Below are 15,805 nucleotides of genomic sequence, written 5' to 3' on the forward strand. Positions count from 1 at the left end.
CCCCTTGCCCGCTCTGCACTCGCCCGCTTTGTAGTTTGCACTCGACACTTGGCAGAAATCAGCCTCTGCTGGCAGCCTGAGATTATTTGCTCAGTTTATCTCGACAGATAAGTTGAATTTGATTTGGTGTAATTTTAATTTAGTTAATTTCCTAAAATCTCTGGCAAATTGTTTCAAGAGGTCAGTAGTGGAAAATCTAGTACAAATAAAAATAATAAATTCAGTTAGCCTCATTGACTAGTTTGGGGTGACTGGTCCAATCCAACGGAAATTTAGCACAAATAAAGAAGCATTACTAGGTGATGAAGACGGAAGAATCAAGAATGAATACTACACCTCAACACCATGGGGGATTCAATATATCCTAGGTGATTTAGTATCCTTTTGTTCGGTATATCATACGATTCAAGTGGTGATTGCCATAATTGAAGATAGATTTGTTTTAAACACAAAGCATTCCTGTGTTTACTGGGAAGGAAGTAAGTAGGTTAATAAGGGTGTCGTGCAAATCACCACTTTTTTTAATAGTCACTCCAATTGAGGATGATTCCCAACCATGGTTCACTTTCTAAAGATCATACCTAGCTTTCGGTTCCTAAATCATAAGGCAAATCAATGATCATTTGTCTGAAACTTGAATCGCCTACAGCAAATCAATGATCAATTGAGGATGATTCCCAACCTGATTGAAAAATCTAGTAAACAAGTTCAAAACTGTGTTTTTTTTTCTTAGTAGAAAATCAGTACTCGTTCCCTATCATCAGCTGAGGTTCCTACCTCGTCTCGCAACTCCCATTTCTCGTTTGCTCGTCCCGAGAGCATCTGCAAGGAAGGAAACAAAAAAAAGTGCATAAACTTCACAGATTATCCAAGCATTCGAGTAAAAGTCAAAACTTCATAAGAATCTTTAGAAAAATGCCACTGATAAAGCAAGAAACAAATAAAGCTCGAGCCTTTGTTTATTCAAGAGGATGGAAAACCTAATGAGAACGTACTCATACCAATTTCTTTATCTAAAATAGATAATTTAAGATAAAAAATTATTTTATTAAATTTAAATATTTATTTTTTACTATATCATATATCAATTTTCTTAGTTTTCTCTCTCTCCTATATAATACTATTTAGGGAATAAAATATATTTCATAAATTAAGATAAATACTATTTATAAATATAAAATTTAAGAAATAAATAGGATAATTAATATAAATTTTTTTAAATGATTTTATTTAAAATTTAGAGTAAGATCTTAAGATAGAATAACTAATATAGATGTTCTAACGAAATCAAAGACAAGCCTTGCAAATCCACTTTTTGATCATCAAAAGGAATACTTCACTCGTTTTGCCGTCGCTTTGGCATGAGGAAACTGAGAAATCCTCCAGAGAAATTAGCTGTTGAGGAGAAATGTAACGTCGCCATTAAGGATTGGACGTATTAAATACTGAGGGGTTTTTAAAAAAAAAATAAATTAATTTAATTTATTTTTAGAGTGTATTTATATATTCAAACTTAAATTTTAAGTAAAAAATAATTATATAGTAATTTTTCATCAAAATTATTACATGTTTTATTTTTAATTTATTTAATTATTTTGAAAATATGAGTGGACCTTAATAACCTTGTAGTTAGGTAGTAATTTAAAATTGTAATTATTTTAAAAAATGAATTAGCCTCGTGATTGATCTGATCCTATACAAGTTTTTCATTAATCATCAGGATAATTTTTTATCGGCTACCAGATAAATCGAGAATCCTAGGATGACCAGTCTAATCCTATAAAAATTTTTCATCGATCACCAGAATAATTTTTCACCGACCATTAACTTGGGTTTGAATCATGAATACATGAATGATAATTTAAATGTCTTAATATGACACTATAGTCCGAGGACATGTTTAATTATTTTAAATATATCTATAGAGGGAGGTTAATAGTTTTCTAGAGTATATTTATTTATTCAGATTTAAATTTACCAATTTTAATTCAAATCGTTCTGAATTATTTTTGTATGTAATCCATATCAGCTTCGAATCCGATAACGATAAATCCTGCAGATGACTAATTTAATTCTATAAAAATTTTCAAAATTTAAAGGTACGAATAATTTATCACTCCGTAACTAGTATTCTAAGGTTATTTTCTTACTAAAGAAAATCAATCCGTAATATATTACTGTTAAAAATCAACTCATGGAAATCTGATTAATTATAAAAATATTTTATCGTTGCATCGCAATCCTGAAATATATTATTTAGTAGACTCTGATAGACTTCTAAAACATAATTATTTTTTTAGATTTAAAATTTAGTAAAAATGACTATTTAGCAATTTTAACTAAAAGTACTCTATAGTGTTTTTAATAATTTTTTAAAAAATATGTATTTTACAATTCAGTAATAGATTTTAAAAATTACTGCAGAAAAAATACTTAAATTTCAAATTTCATTAATGCAAAAAGTTTTTAAAATGCACTATATTTAATACTAAAACAAGGGCATTTTAAGAACAAAATAAAAACACAAAAAGTAATTAAAGAACTTTGGCATGAATGGAGACTAGTAATTAAATTTATTAATAGTGGCAGTTAAATATTTTGTCCTCTACTTCTTGTTTTCATTAGGTTTGTCATTTGGGGTTCTTTCTTAATGGTGCGACAAATGGCACTATCGCACTTGCCAACTTATAAAAAAATAAATAATCAAAAAGAGATAAAGAATTCACCATTTGTATTAAAATATATATATAATAATAATAAATATAAATGAAAGAAGGAAGAAAGAGGATTATGTGGATGAGACAAATGCCTAATGGCAAGGAAGAACCTTTTCATATTTTATTTATCTTTTAAAAAAATATGGGAATGACACTTATCTATCATTTGTTCCCTTTAAAATAAAGAGGAAAGATTGATATTTTAAAAAAATAATTGTTTTTTTTATAAAATTGTGATAGATAATGTGATATTATTATTATTATTATTATTATTATTATTATTATTATTATTATAAAAAATGTTCATGTAAACTTGTTGTTATCTTGCATGGATAAACTAAGCAAAAAGTTTTCATGATAAATAGAGCCGGCAACTTTCTATTTTTTCAAAAGGTTTTAATTGAAAAAAACCCATCAAAGTTGAACTAAAGTAAATTGGACAGGCTATGACTCAATTTAGATCATATTTGACATGGACACAATAGGTGGGATTATGGTTTGTAGGGTTGATCAATCACCTCAATCGGCGTAAACTGGATACACGCAAACTATTAAAAAAATCGTATTAGAGACTTAGGCTATGTTTACTCAAGAGTCTGGATGAGGAAAGGAAATGAATCAACTATGGAAAATTATCTTTGGAGGAAGAGAAAAGAAATGGTGAAGAAATCTTTTCCTTTGCACACTTGTTTACCTTGATAGAGGAAGGTGAATACTTATGATGTAATTTTGTAAATCAAAAAGGGTGCATGCGTCATTTTTTTTGGGTACATAGTGTAATTTTATGAGTTAAAAAGACTACATGCGTCATTTTTTTTGATATATGGTGTAATTTTGTGAATGCAAAAGGGGTACATGCGTCATTTTTTTTTCCATCCGCTGCTTTCCGTCCGATTTTGAGGTGATCGATTTTGGCTCAAAAATTATCCGCGGATGGATTGTGTTACTTTTCCTTCGGAAAATTGTAATGAAGTAAACGACGGAAACTTTTCCACTGTGGAAATTTTTCCTTAATTTTACTTTCCACTCTCCCAAGTAAACATAGCCTTAGTCCATGAGTTATAGGAGTCCATTTAAAAAATTATAAAATTATTAAAAGAATTTAAAATGATATTTTTAATTTTCTTAGTATATCTAAAATAGACTTGAGCACACAGCCTGGTGCAATTACTGGTTGTGCACGACATTTGATCCATAACCGTGCATCATTCGACTGGGTTTGAGTCCCATTTTAACATGGCTACATGTAATATTAAAAAATATAGACGTCTAATTGCAGTGATCTTCGGGGATTTGTATTTTGGGGAAAGCGGAGGCCTGATTGGCTAAATTGCAAGCTAAAAATTGCCAATGGAGGAAGGAGGAAGAAGAAACGCAACTCTTTTTTGGTAAAATTTGTCGATAGCTGTCATTCCTTTCCTTCTTGGCTCTTTTCGTCGTCCCTAATCGACGAGCTCAGTATAAAAATGGAGGTTTTCTCAGGCGGCACTGCCAGTGCCAGCGTTGGCATTACCGCAAGAAGAGGTTTTGGAGGAGGAAGAAGAAGAACTGCCTGTAAATTAAGAACTCGTGGCTGCCCTGCAGCTTGATTTTGAGAGGCTGACGATGAAGAGATACAGGAGCAGCGAGGTGTGGGATTTCGAGATGGCTTCTCCGGCGAGCAGCGGCAGCGCCGACGTCATCCTCGGCCTCGACGGCAGCGCCTCCGACACCGTCTGCGTCTGCATATCCGCCGCCATGCCTTCTTTCGCCTGCCGCCTCGATGCCCCGCTCCCCGTCCTCTCCCGCGCCGTCTCCGGATGCTCCAACCATAACTCCGTCGGAGGTACTCTCTGGCGTCGAAAGGTGCCGCCTTCTTTGGATTGACGAGCTGTTAGTTAACTAAATAGTTATTCATAGTTGCAATGCACTCCCGACTTAGGCACACAGCGGATTCAACTGAAGCTTTAGAAACCCTATTCCAAAGAAAAACTTCAAAGTGACAATTTTAGGGGCTTGAAATGATTTGTAGCTTGACCATTTTACAATAATCTGCTTTCTTCAATCTTTTAGTGAATGTTTTGATGCAGAGAATATGGATTCTTGGGCTCTATTTTTAGGAGTTAATGCCACTATTTTAAATTGCAATTGTGATTTGTTTGATCAATTCCTAGTTCAAAGTAGTCATTTAGTATAGATGAGTTTGTATGGAATGAGACAATTTACTTGCTTTTATCCACGACCTTAGCTTTAACAACCTTTTTTTTTACTCTTTAATGGATCCTTCTTTTGTGGAATCTTATAGAAACCACTGCTAGAGAAACCATAGAGAAGGTTATGGCTGAAGCCCTTTGGAAGGCAGGTTCCAATCGTTCTGCAGTTCGGGCTGTTTGTTTAGCCTTAGCCGGTGTCAATCATCCTAGTGATCAAGAAAGAACACACTACTGGCTCAGGTAAATAGTCATTTACTCTAATATGCATGAAATCGGATCAGTAGGTCTTACTAAGTACTGCTAGAGGATTTCCTTTTTCTTCTGAGTCATTCTTTTAAACTGATAATAGTGGCCTGAACAGACTTGCACACTGTTGCATCCTGGCATCAAAATCTTTTTTTTTTTTTTTCAAATAACTTGTATTCTTCTTAATCTTCTGTACAGAATAGGCTTTCTGCAAAATCACATTCCCATAATGTTTTTGTCTTGTCCTCTAGTTGGCTTTCTTGTTTTAATGATACTTCCTTACTAAGTGATGGTATACTTGCTATTTTCATACACAAATAACATAGTTTTAACTCCCAAGAGTGTGAGGAAGGGTCAATAGTGAAGTACTTTAACAGATCAAAATCTACTTTATTCAGTATAAATTAAGAAAACCTTTTGCCTCCTAATTGATTACTATTATTGCTAATCAGTATTATAAGATATATCCATTTTGATATTATATTTATTAAGATGAACATTTATCACACTTCAGTTGATTTCGTTAGCATTTAGGTGCATGTATTTGCTTAAAAAAAAAGAAATGAAAGGTGAAAGTTCCTTTCTCATTTATTACTTTCCAGATTCACATAAATTTCAATGGTGTATTATTGTGGTTGTTTACAAATATACTTCCTATTGGACAAAGTTAAGCATCATGGCTTATATTGATGATTCTGGTTTCTTGAGCAACTTAGTTTAGGATAAATTTATATTTGTAGATCGAATTCTTATCACTTGGTAGACATTTACTACACATACTATTCCGAAATCTTTTTACAGTCTGTTGATGAATGGCACTGATACACTCTTCCTCTTGGTTCAGAAATATTTTCCCAGACCATGTCAAGATATTTGTAGAAAATGATGCTGTTGCGGCGTTGGCCAGTGGAACTATGGGCAAACTCCATGGATGTGTACTGATTGCCGGCACTGGTACTATTGCTTATGGCTTCACTGAAGATGGCAGAGAAGCCCGAGCTGCAGGAGCTGGACCTATTTTGGGAGATTGGGGAAGGTGAGTTCATCTGATATAAGATTAATGTTGTTGCCCTTCTACACTTAGTTCTCATCGTTGCACAATGAAAACTATGAGCCTTGTTATGCTGACAAAATTCGATGTACTCTTAAACCTGCCAACTTGACCATAATGAGGGACAAAAGGAGTATGATTTGCACAGACATAACATAATGGTACGACAAAAAGGAACCTTTTCTTGGATGATAAATAACTTGTTGAATCAATGATGTCAAGAAGATTGTATGTTCGTTAAAAGGGCAAACTGGTATAATTTATGCACAGACAAGGTCGAATGACACTATTAAATAACCATTTAGGTACTTGAATGGAAGATTAAATAGATAGTTGTTTCAAGTCAGTCATGAATGAGTCAATCCAGAATATTCTCTCCAGTGTATTTCTTATTATGCAATGATTTTATTTTATCTTATGTTATAGTTTGTTATTGAAGTTATAGTGATTGTCTGACTTAACTACACAGTGGCTATGGCATTTCTGCTCGAGCATTGACAGCCATAATGAGGGCTCATGATGGTCGTGGCCCTCAAACGCTACTTACATACGAGATTCTCAACATGGTTCGTCTTTCTTCGCCAGATGAACTAATTGGGTACTCTTCGCTTCCTATCGACTTCCTTATTGCATATGAATCTCGACCAAAAGCATTGCATTACCATTCTATGCTCAGTTTAGCTTCCACTTTGAGCCTTTTTTTTGATTGAATTAGATATGTTTCAGTCTTTCTTTAGCAGATAATTCAAGTCGAATGTTAAAACCATCAATAAAAGATTACTGAATTCATTTATCATCTTAGGGAATCCCTTCAAAGTGTATTTTAAAGAGCTTGCATTTACTGAATTGATTTGTTCGCTACGCAGGTGGACATATGCAGATCCTTCATGGGCTCGTATCGCAAAACTCTTGCCAGCAGTAGTATCTTGTGCTGAAGCTGGTGATGAAGTTGCAAACAAAATTTTACACGATTCAGTCCTAGAGTTGAGTGCTAGTGTGAAAGCAGTTGTGCAGAGGCTTGAATTGTGTGGTCAAGGTACATATAATAGTTGAATCATCTTTCGGGCGAGTCATCCTATTCCATCATAGTCATTGTTGAACTCCTAGTTCACTCTGTTAGAATCAAATTCATCAGTAACCTAGGCTTATTCTAAGTGCCTTATGAAAGAAACAAAATGAAAAAGGGAAGAAACATTCGTTGCCAAACAAACATTTCTTCTTCTGTTGATATTTCGGTTTTGGCATTATACGATGCCATTTATACTCGAGATGAAATTTCCATTGCAGATGGAAAAGATTATTTTCCTCTTGTCATGGTTGGGGGAGTTCTGGAAGAAAATGACAGTTGGGACATCGGGAAAGAAGTCATCGATTCCATAACCAAGATATATCCCGGAGCTCATCCAGTTCGTCCCAAGGTTTGTCATTTTGAACTTACGATCACTATCTGAGAGTCTGTGTCAATCTTTGTTCATGGTAACAACTTATCCCCCAAATAACACAAACCTCTATCGAAGAATAATCATGCGACTTACTACTTTAAATTCAGTTACTGCAAAATGGCATCAAATCCTTTGAGAACCTTATTACCTGACTGAATTCAATTGCATTGCTCTTATCTGCAGGTGGAGCCAGCCGTCGGGGCAGCATTATTGGCTTGGAACAATGTGACCCGCAAAAACTATGTTTCCAACATTGAAACAGATTGTGATATGCTGAAGTGTTTCTGAATGCTTACTGCAATATGGAGACAAGGTCCATGGTGATGTACACAAATGCAGTTTTATTCATTCCGTTTTCTTTCACAAAGCCAATTTGAGTATCCGGGGCTAAGCTTGCGAGCTTGCTTAGTAGTTTCAGGTAGCACACCATATGCTGGTTCTCCATATCATCTATAGAAGCTTAAGCATATTAGAAAAGCGTGAATTTGAGCTTCTTTGATCGGCTTGGCTAATTTTGTTATGATATTTTGTGTGTTCTTACAGTCACGGTAATTCCTGTAAGTTTTAACCCAGATTTGAAAGTAAACCTGGTTCTTTTGTTTTTTCAGTGATTCAGTTTCCTTTCCTTTCTTCTTTCACTTGTTTGTCGACTAAGGCCTGTAATATCGCAAGTTGCAAAACTTGAAAAGTATGCTCATGATAACGAAATTGCATAAACTATGGCTTGATGTAAAGAATTTAACAAAAATTCATACACACTTAACATCGTCCTACTAGAATATAAAGTCACACATACAGAACAAATAGAGGCAACTCTTTGGCATCATCAACAACAGTATGCACGGTTTGGGAGTCGACAAAATTGGTAGGTTCAAGGAGCAAGCAGTAGGGTTCTTACAATGACGAAAAAAAACAATTATGAACGATAATAAGAAAATAACAATTTCATAAAGCAATAATTATACAAGGACAGTATACACATTGCACTTGTGAAGTTTGATTAACAAATTATAAACAAATTTCAGTCCAAATTTGCAACTGTTCTTTGTGAGCCAGTACATCAGCTGAAAATAATAGAGATAACAAGATGCACTGGACTATCAGATTGATATTTCACAGTTCGTAAATTCGAGCTTAAGCGAAAACAGATGCATGGCTTTGTAGTTTCGTCAACTGTTCAAGTTCACAAAACCAGAATAACTGAGCATTCAGACGAACGACCAATTCACAAACATGAAAGCTAGGCAGTGGGTTGAACCATGTTCATTCAGGACCTTCCATGCAACAGCCTGTTCATATGACACCGGCCTCCCCATGCTTGACAGGCAGATACCAGTAGGAAGATGAGCAAAGCCCTACAATTTGGAGAAGATGGAACAAGTTTTAGCAAACTAGAAATAAGATCACATGGAAGCAATGACTTCACTTGTTAATTACTGACTTGTTGCATGATCTTCGGGAACTCCAAGCAAAGCAGCTTACGGCTGTCGTCAAGGATGGCTTCCAGTGTAATGTCTTGCAGCGCTACCAGAGTGGTTTCTAGCATATCAAGACCAGCTTGGTTGGAGAAGGTAAAAACAGGTGAGGCCTGCAAATGATGCTACATTTCCACCATTTCAGACCATGGTTTGTGATGTGGGTCATTAGGTAGCGATACAAAATCATGGTTTAAAGCGCCGTGCCGAGATGGGCGAAACATCTCGTTCCGTCCAGTGATTGGTACCGGCATGACCCCAGCACCGGCACAACCCCGACATCAGCACGCCCCCGACACCAGATCCGCAACAACTGGATGTGTTGCATGACCCCGTGGCCGCAACGGAAGGGTCCATGACCCCGTGGCCGTAGCGGACCTCGCAACAACAACGGAGGAATTGCATAACCCTTCCGATGTCGCCACGGAGGCGTCGTGCGACCTTATGACTGTTGTAGAAAAGTCGGACGATCACTGTGATCGCGCCAGAATTACGCAATCCCCGTGACCATGGGGTCGCGCAACCCCGCGATAATGTCGAAGTCGCGCGAGCTCGCGAATGGTATCAAATTTTGTATTTTTTTAATTAAACTTAGATTAATTATTTTAATCAACTCCTAGATATGATGGAGATAATCTAAAGAGACTTTATTAAATAAATCTTAATAAAATTATCTAATTAATTTATATTTCATTTATTTTAATTTAAAAATTATAATAAAATGTTTATTTATTTATCTATTTTCATATCTTGTCTTTTTTTAAAAATTATTTTTTATATTATTTATTTTTTAAAAAATATTTATGTTAAATATTTCATTTTTTAATTAATATATTTTATATTTACAAAATACCGAAATTATATCGGCACGACACGATACGGTACCAAAACTATATCATTTCGATCCAGAACCGAAACCTCAGCACGGATCAAAATTTTAAACCTTGTACAAAACAATTTATAAATGATAAGGACCAATTTTTGTCGCGCACTAATCGAACAATGGTGGTTTGCAAAAGTATTGGTACATTTTAGGGCCAATACAGAATTAGACATACCCATCAAAATTTATAAATATACATACATCAAATGCAATAACACAAGAATATAGTAGCTGCTATACGTAGAAACTCTTCGTATGTAAGGAGAAAAGAAAATAAACTTACCTTTAAAGAACAACACATGATCGCATCCGAACAGTGCCAAAGCACTTTCAACAAGGGATCGTTAGCTTGCGAGTTTATTTGAAGGAGTTCAACTCCAGTTTGAGCCCTAGAACACAAATTTTAAGCCAGTAAGAAGATTCATCTAGGTGATCAATGAAGGAAAGCAAGAAAGCCTTAAAGCGTATTGCTCGGTTATTTTATACTAAATGCTTATCTTAATAGACACTGAAAAGAAACTACTTTAACAGGCAGCTACCAGATTACCTGTAACTTCGGAAAATCCATTGTGCTAGAGTGTGAGCTTCAGGAGAGCCAGGTGGAAGATTTTTAGATCCAATCGGAAGGCCTGGTGTCGGAGAAATAGCCATAGCAACTCTCTGCACTGAGCCAACCACACTTCTAACATATTGCCGAGCCATCACAGCTACATCATCTCGAAGGTGATTCTCATATGTAAACTGGAAGGCTATCGTGAGGACCGATCGCAAGTTATACGCAGCTGAAGCAGTCTCGTTAATGGAGTATGCAGCAGCACTGGAACCAGTCTCTAGTGTGGATGCTAAATCGAGAGTTCGTGAAGGAGCAGAAGAATCCTACAGTAGTTATACAAGACAAATCACACGAATTGGGTGATTGTAAAATCATTAAAAGAATTATCAACACCGACAGGAGAATCAATTACGAATACATCAATATCAGCTTCACTTCAAGATACTCAACTGATTTAGGTTCCAGTGGAATAACACGGAAGCCTGATGGCCGCAGAGGAATATTGTCGGTAAAAGATTCATCAATGGGTGCAAAAACAAGCTGAGCACAGGCACCGATAGCATTCTCGTCAATTCCACTGCAAAGCTGCAATACAGAAAACATAAACCATTCACCGATCAATTCTAGAGTAAGACAACTTCGACAAGACAAACCTGTAACAAGGTCATATCCCCTGACAAATTGGCATTTTGGTTGAAACAAAAGCCCTCGAGCTTGACCACCTCCAACGACTGCAATTACGAAGAGCAAAAAGATATGACATCCATGTAAGCAATCACCGAACAAAAGGAAAAAAAGATTACCTCTTCACATTCAATAGTGTGAACAAGAGGAAGTATTGCCTGATGGCCCAAAATACCAGAATTAGCTCGAACACTAGGGATCGAATAGGTACAGCCTCTCGATGAAACAGCAGAATAAGCATCAACAGCACTATCAGCCCATTCTGATCTATGCTCCCTCAAAAATCGAACCAGTGTTGCAGGTGGAACATTCTTCATAAAAACAAACCAGTTTTCTAAAATTTCAATTGCTATCAAACAATATTCAATGACAGAGTAAAAGAGCCTCTCAGATGCTTTAGATTAGACCTGCAGCAACATCGATGCTTTTGCACAGAGAACACCTCCCGGGGTCGAAAACATTTCTGAAGAATTAACATGAGATCCAAGAATTCTATTTGAAGAAGAATCTATAGCAACAGTCACATCATCAATGCCATTGCTGCCTAGTAAAGACCAACCATCATCAGCAAAGTTATTTACTGCATCGTTGAAACCTCTGCAATATCAATGCAAACACAAGAACTTTCAGTTTTAAATACATCGAAATTGGGAAAGAAGAGACAGCAAGATGGAATCAATTTCGTGACCTGCTCAATCTCTGCATCAAGATCCTCAAAACAGAAGGTTGCTGATTCCCTCCACAGTGAACATCACCACCAGCCTCAGAAGAGATTTGTCTTAGATTGCGAAGAGCCTGTAAATGCGGAGTATGACTAGTGAAAAAGCATGAGTGGAGCAGTTAACCAATGAACAATAAGGCTTACAGAAATGGTCATTTTCTGTGCCAGAAGTTTCGGTGATTCGTACAAGGGTCTTAGAACCTCAGGAACACTGGATGCCTGGGGCGTGAAAGATATAGCCAATAAAAAAACATCAGTAGTAAACCTCAAAGATACAAAGAAAATGAAAACTCACATCTAAATCAATATGATCGACGATGTGAATCATCGAACCACCGCCTTCACAAGGTCGAATCAAAAAGCCACTGGGAAGTACTTGACCTCGTACAAAGCTTGGAGCAGGTGGCCTAGCTGGACCACCATCTGCAGGGGTCAATGACCTCTCACTTACCTGGAAGAAAGGTTTCAACCAAATGTATATGGTCTTACTGGGAAACAAAATATCAATAAACGGGTTGCCATCACTTGTCCAATTGATGACAAAATTCATACCACATGACTGCCGTCTTCAAGGGCTGTTGTATACCTCAGTGTCCAAAAATCTCTAGCAACTGCCAAGGTAGTAGGTGCATATGTCTGTATATATGCGATAAAATACAGCCAAATTAAATAAACATCAAGGTGTACTAGCTTCTCAGAATTAAAATGTATAGAAGATATGAAAAGAGTGAACCTGCATGTATATAAGCTCAATATTTCCCCCATTACCAGTTGGAACTACACTAAGCACATCAAGGCTACGACAATCACGATACCAAGAAGGACGATCTTTAAGAATATCTGCAACCTAAGGTCCCCAATACAGACGATTTGTGTTAAACGGAAGCAGACTAGAAAAATGAGAATTCTGTAAGCAATGACTCACCCTGGTGGGCTCTAGACTCACAAGGCCACAGACTCGAGCTGCAACCCCGACAGAATTGTGAGAAACAGCAACGATTCCAATGGAATCCGGACCAGGCTATTATAGATAATAAGAACTATGTATCATACAACTTGAACACAAAGTTGGACTAAACCAGGTAGTCAATAGTCCATAAAATGTCACCTTCATCCCAACCATCTGAACCCAATTAACAGCAGTTCCAGTAGCTTTTGACAGGAACTCTGCCAAGGTCTCCTCCGCAATTGCAAGAAGACTACAACAGAAATGCCCTCAAACACAATAAACCGTTAGGCACTAAACTAGAGTTTTCATGACCAATATGCTATGATTACCTGGTTGGGTTATTAGTATCTCTTTGAGGCTGAGCTGTTAGGCTTTGCTGATGCTTATACTGACCGCTCGTAATCACAGACTCACAGCTGGTGTTTGTCCTGGTAACAGATGCCTGAATGTTCAGTAACAAGAGCTAATGAGTTCTTAAAAAATTGAAACGACAATTTTAATGTTGCACTATTGTTCATAATGGATTTGCACTATTGCACAAATATGAAACTAATTCAAAAAAGTACATTGTATTTGTTGTGAGAACCACTTCATGCAAGATAGAAACTATGATAAAGGTTAGTTCAAGAATACATACATTATGCACTTGTTGGCGCATATAGCCATTCTGATAAACAAGTTCAGAGACCTGCTTTCGAAGTCGATCATTTTCTTCCATTAACAGTTTGTTCATAGCACTGAGCTTGCGGTTAACTGTTTGGAGCCGAAAGGATTCCTTCCTTTGCTTTTCCCGACATCTAGCATAAAGCAAAGAGTGAATGCTAAAAATTTGACAGCATAAGCGTCTAGACTTAATGGCATTCTGTAACAATTTATGTAGATGATACTAAAAGTATATATGGTGCAGTCTTGCAGTCTTGATGAAAGGAACTACTTATTTGAAGACTCTAAAATCAGCTTGACACAAGGACCTACAACTAATACACCGAGAATTTATTTATCAATCGATGAGTATCAAGAGCTTCACCATGCTACTTTGACAGGCATTAATTACTATGGAAAAAACTAAACCTTTGGGCCTAATCTTTAGATGCCTTCCAAAACATCTTGGCAAAAAGAAATAGAAAGCAGCAAATTTGCAACACTTAAACTATATTTAAAGAAACAATTTAATTAGCCAAAATACAAAAGAAAAAAAAAGGACTAGTCCAAGATCATCTTAACGAAGTAGATGTTTATCAGCAGAAGAACTACATCAGAAAATTTCCCCATTAATGAACAAGATTCAATATCCTCGGGCTTCTGATGGGTGAGAGTATGAGAAGAAAAGAAACCAAAATTGCTCAGAAATGGAACAGCTAAATAAAGCGGCCACTTAGCATACACCATCAAGTAAAATTATTTTCACAATTTAAGATCAATAAAATTCGACATAAATGTAACAGTGATTTAGCTCAAGAGCCCAACTAGAGTGGCAGAGAAAGGAAGAACACCAAAGAACTATTTCCGAGCTATTAAGAGCGATATAGACATAAACAGTCTGACAATTTTGTTTCTCGCTCGTCGTTTACCTTCTGTTCTGGAACCAGATCTTGATCTGCTTCGGTTCGATGTTGGAGAGGATGGTGCCTTCCCGTATGAGCTGCTGCCGCCTGAGGGAGCTCGGCTTCGGGCACTCGCTATAGACCCTCTCAAGCGCCTCCAGTTGCTCCGGCGTGTACCTCACGTACTTCCCAGAATCCATCATCATCTCAGCCTGACGCCCCTTTTGTGTTTCCTTTCCGCTTACAACCATCTCCATTCGCCCTCACAAAAAAAAAAAAAAAAAAACCTAAAATTAAAATCTTTCTGCAGCACACGCGCTCACCGCCTTGGAATTTCCCGCGATCACCCCTCTTCCTTCACGTAGGCAGCAGGGGAGCATCGGTTCGCCTCAAGTCCTCGTCGCCAGCGCAGAAGCGGCTAACCCCGTTCTCCACTCTTCGTCCCACTCCGCGGACATAGCAATGGACACAGGCAGTGACGACGACGACGAATAAGGAGAAAAGGGGCGAAAGGAGACGTTTTGCCTCTGGATGCGTGCTGGATTTACTCGGCCAGCGGCTTTGCGGTCGGAGCGGCGCGTTTAAACTTCGAAAGCTGGGGACTGCGGCGATGTGTTGCTGCCTTTTTCCTTTCCTTTGCAAAATAATATCAAAGCGATAAAACAAACTGTTTTGGAGGAAAAGTTCGGATTTTTTTATATTTTATTTATGGCGCTGCTGGGGCATTGGCTTGCTTTTCTGGTAGCACTGTGCAGTGGCGATGGCGAGTAAAGAAAAAAACAGGTGTTTTTTTTCTCGCTTCAATGCGATTGCGCGCGCACAGACTGTGACTGAGGGGGATAGGAGAGATATTGCCTCAAACATCAAATCAAATTACGAGAGTCGAGGGAGGCAACTGTAGCATTGATGTGGCTTGTTGTGGTGTCAGTGGCGAAAGACTGATTGTGTTGGCATGAAGGCGAAGGTGGCAGGGATTGCATGAGGCAGTGTAGTTTTTGCGAAGAGGAGGAGATGGTGGCGTTGCCTCTATGGCTGGAGCAGAGCGGAGCTGCTGAGGTGGTCTTCTTCTGCGCCCTCTCTCACTCGTCGCCTGTTCCTTTCAGTATTTTCATTTTTTTTCACATTTAATTTAAGAAATCTAACAATGTTTTTTTTCTGTATTTAGTTTTCCCATTTTTATTAATTATAGACTTATATTAAAATTTAAAAATATTTATTATTTTTATTATCGATAATTGGTCATATTTAAATTATGTAATTCTCAAGGCACGTATAACTTTTAAGATACTATTTGGAATCCTATGAAATTGAAATAAATTTTTGAGATGGATTTGATATGAAATTCAAT

At 36.9% G+C, this 15,805-nt stretch overlaps 2 protein-coding genes across 5 annotated transcripts; one reads left to right on the top strand and one right to left on the bottom strand.

Moving 5' to 3' along the window:
• Positions 1–4,092: 4,092 nt before the first annotated feature.
• On the top strand, positions 4,093–8,259 carry LOC122020681 (N-acetyl-D-glucosamine kinase-like). The gene is made up of 7 exons (XM_042578690.1): positions 4,093–4,542; positions 5,002–5,149; positions 6,000–6,191; positions 6,676–6,804; positions 7,073–7,242; positions 7,494–7,624; positions 7,832–8,259. The coding sequence occupies exons 1-7, from the start codon at positions 4,323–4,325 to the stop codon at positions 7,934–7,936; spliced, it is 1,095 nt and encodes a 364-aa protein (XP_042434624.1). The 5' UTR covers positions 4,093–4,322; the 3' UTR covers positions 7,937–8,259.
• A 314-nt stretch (positions 8,260–8,573) lies between these two features.
• Positions 8,574–15,121, bottom strand: LOC122019943 (homeobox-leucine zipper protein HOX32-like). 4 transcript variants are annotated; one of them, XM_042577595.1, is made up of 19 exons: positions 14,485–15,121; positions 13,551–13,710; positions 13,243–13,355; positions 13,073–13,163; positions 12,890–12,985; positions 12,698–12,811; positions 12,517–12,600; positions 12,260–12,415; positions 12,109–12,183; positions 11,932–12,038; positions 11,651–11,840; positions 11,363–11,554; positions 11,213–11,290; positions 11,010–11,144; positions 10,554–10,882; positions 10,290–10,395; positions 9,090–9,236; positions 8,907–9,003; positions 8,574–8,821 (listed from the first exon to the last, which is right to left on the bottom strand). In XM_042577595.1, the coding sequence occupies exons 1-19, from the start codon at positions 14,712–14,714 to the stop codon at positions 8,709–8,711; spliced, it is 2,613 nt and encodes an 870-aa protein (XP_042433529.1). In that variant the 5' UTR covers positions 14,715–15,121; the 3' UTR covers positions 8,574–8,708. The 4 variants fall into 4 exon arrangements, 3 of the variants coding, with proteins under 3 accessions (XP_042433529.1, XP_042433527.1, XP_042433530.1); XM_042577593.1 differs by having other exon boundaries at positions 9,090–9,248; XR_006122070.1 differs by having other exon boundaries at positions 8,574–9,003; positions 9,090–9,187; positions 14,485–15,119.
• Positions 15,122–15,805: the final 684 nt, after the last annotated feature.

This window comes from Zingiber officinale, chromosome 9A (assembly GCF_018446385.1).
Source record: "Zingiber officinale cultivar Zhangliang chromosome 9A, Zo_v1.1, whole genome shotgun sequence".
Lineage (NCBI taxonomy): Eukaryota > Viridiplantae > Streptophyta > Magnoliopsida > Zingiberales > Zingiberaceae > Zingiber > Zingiber officinale.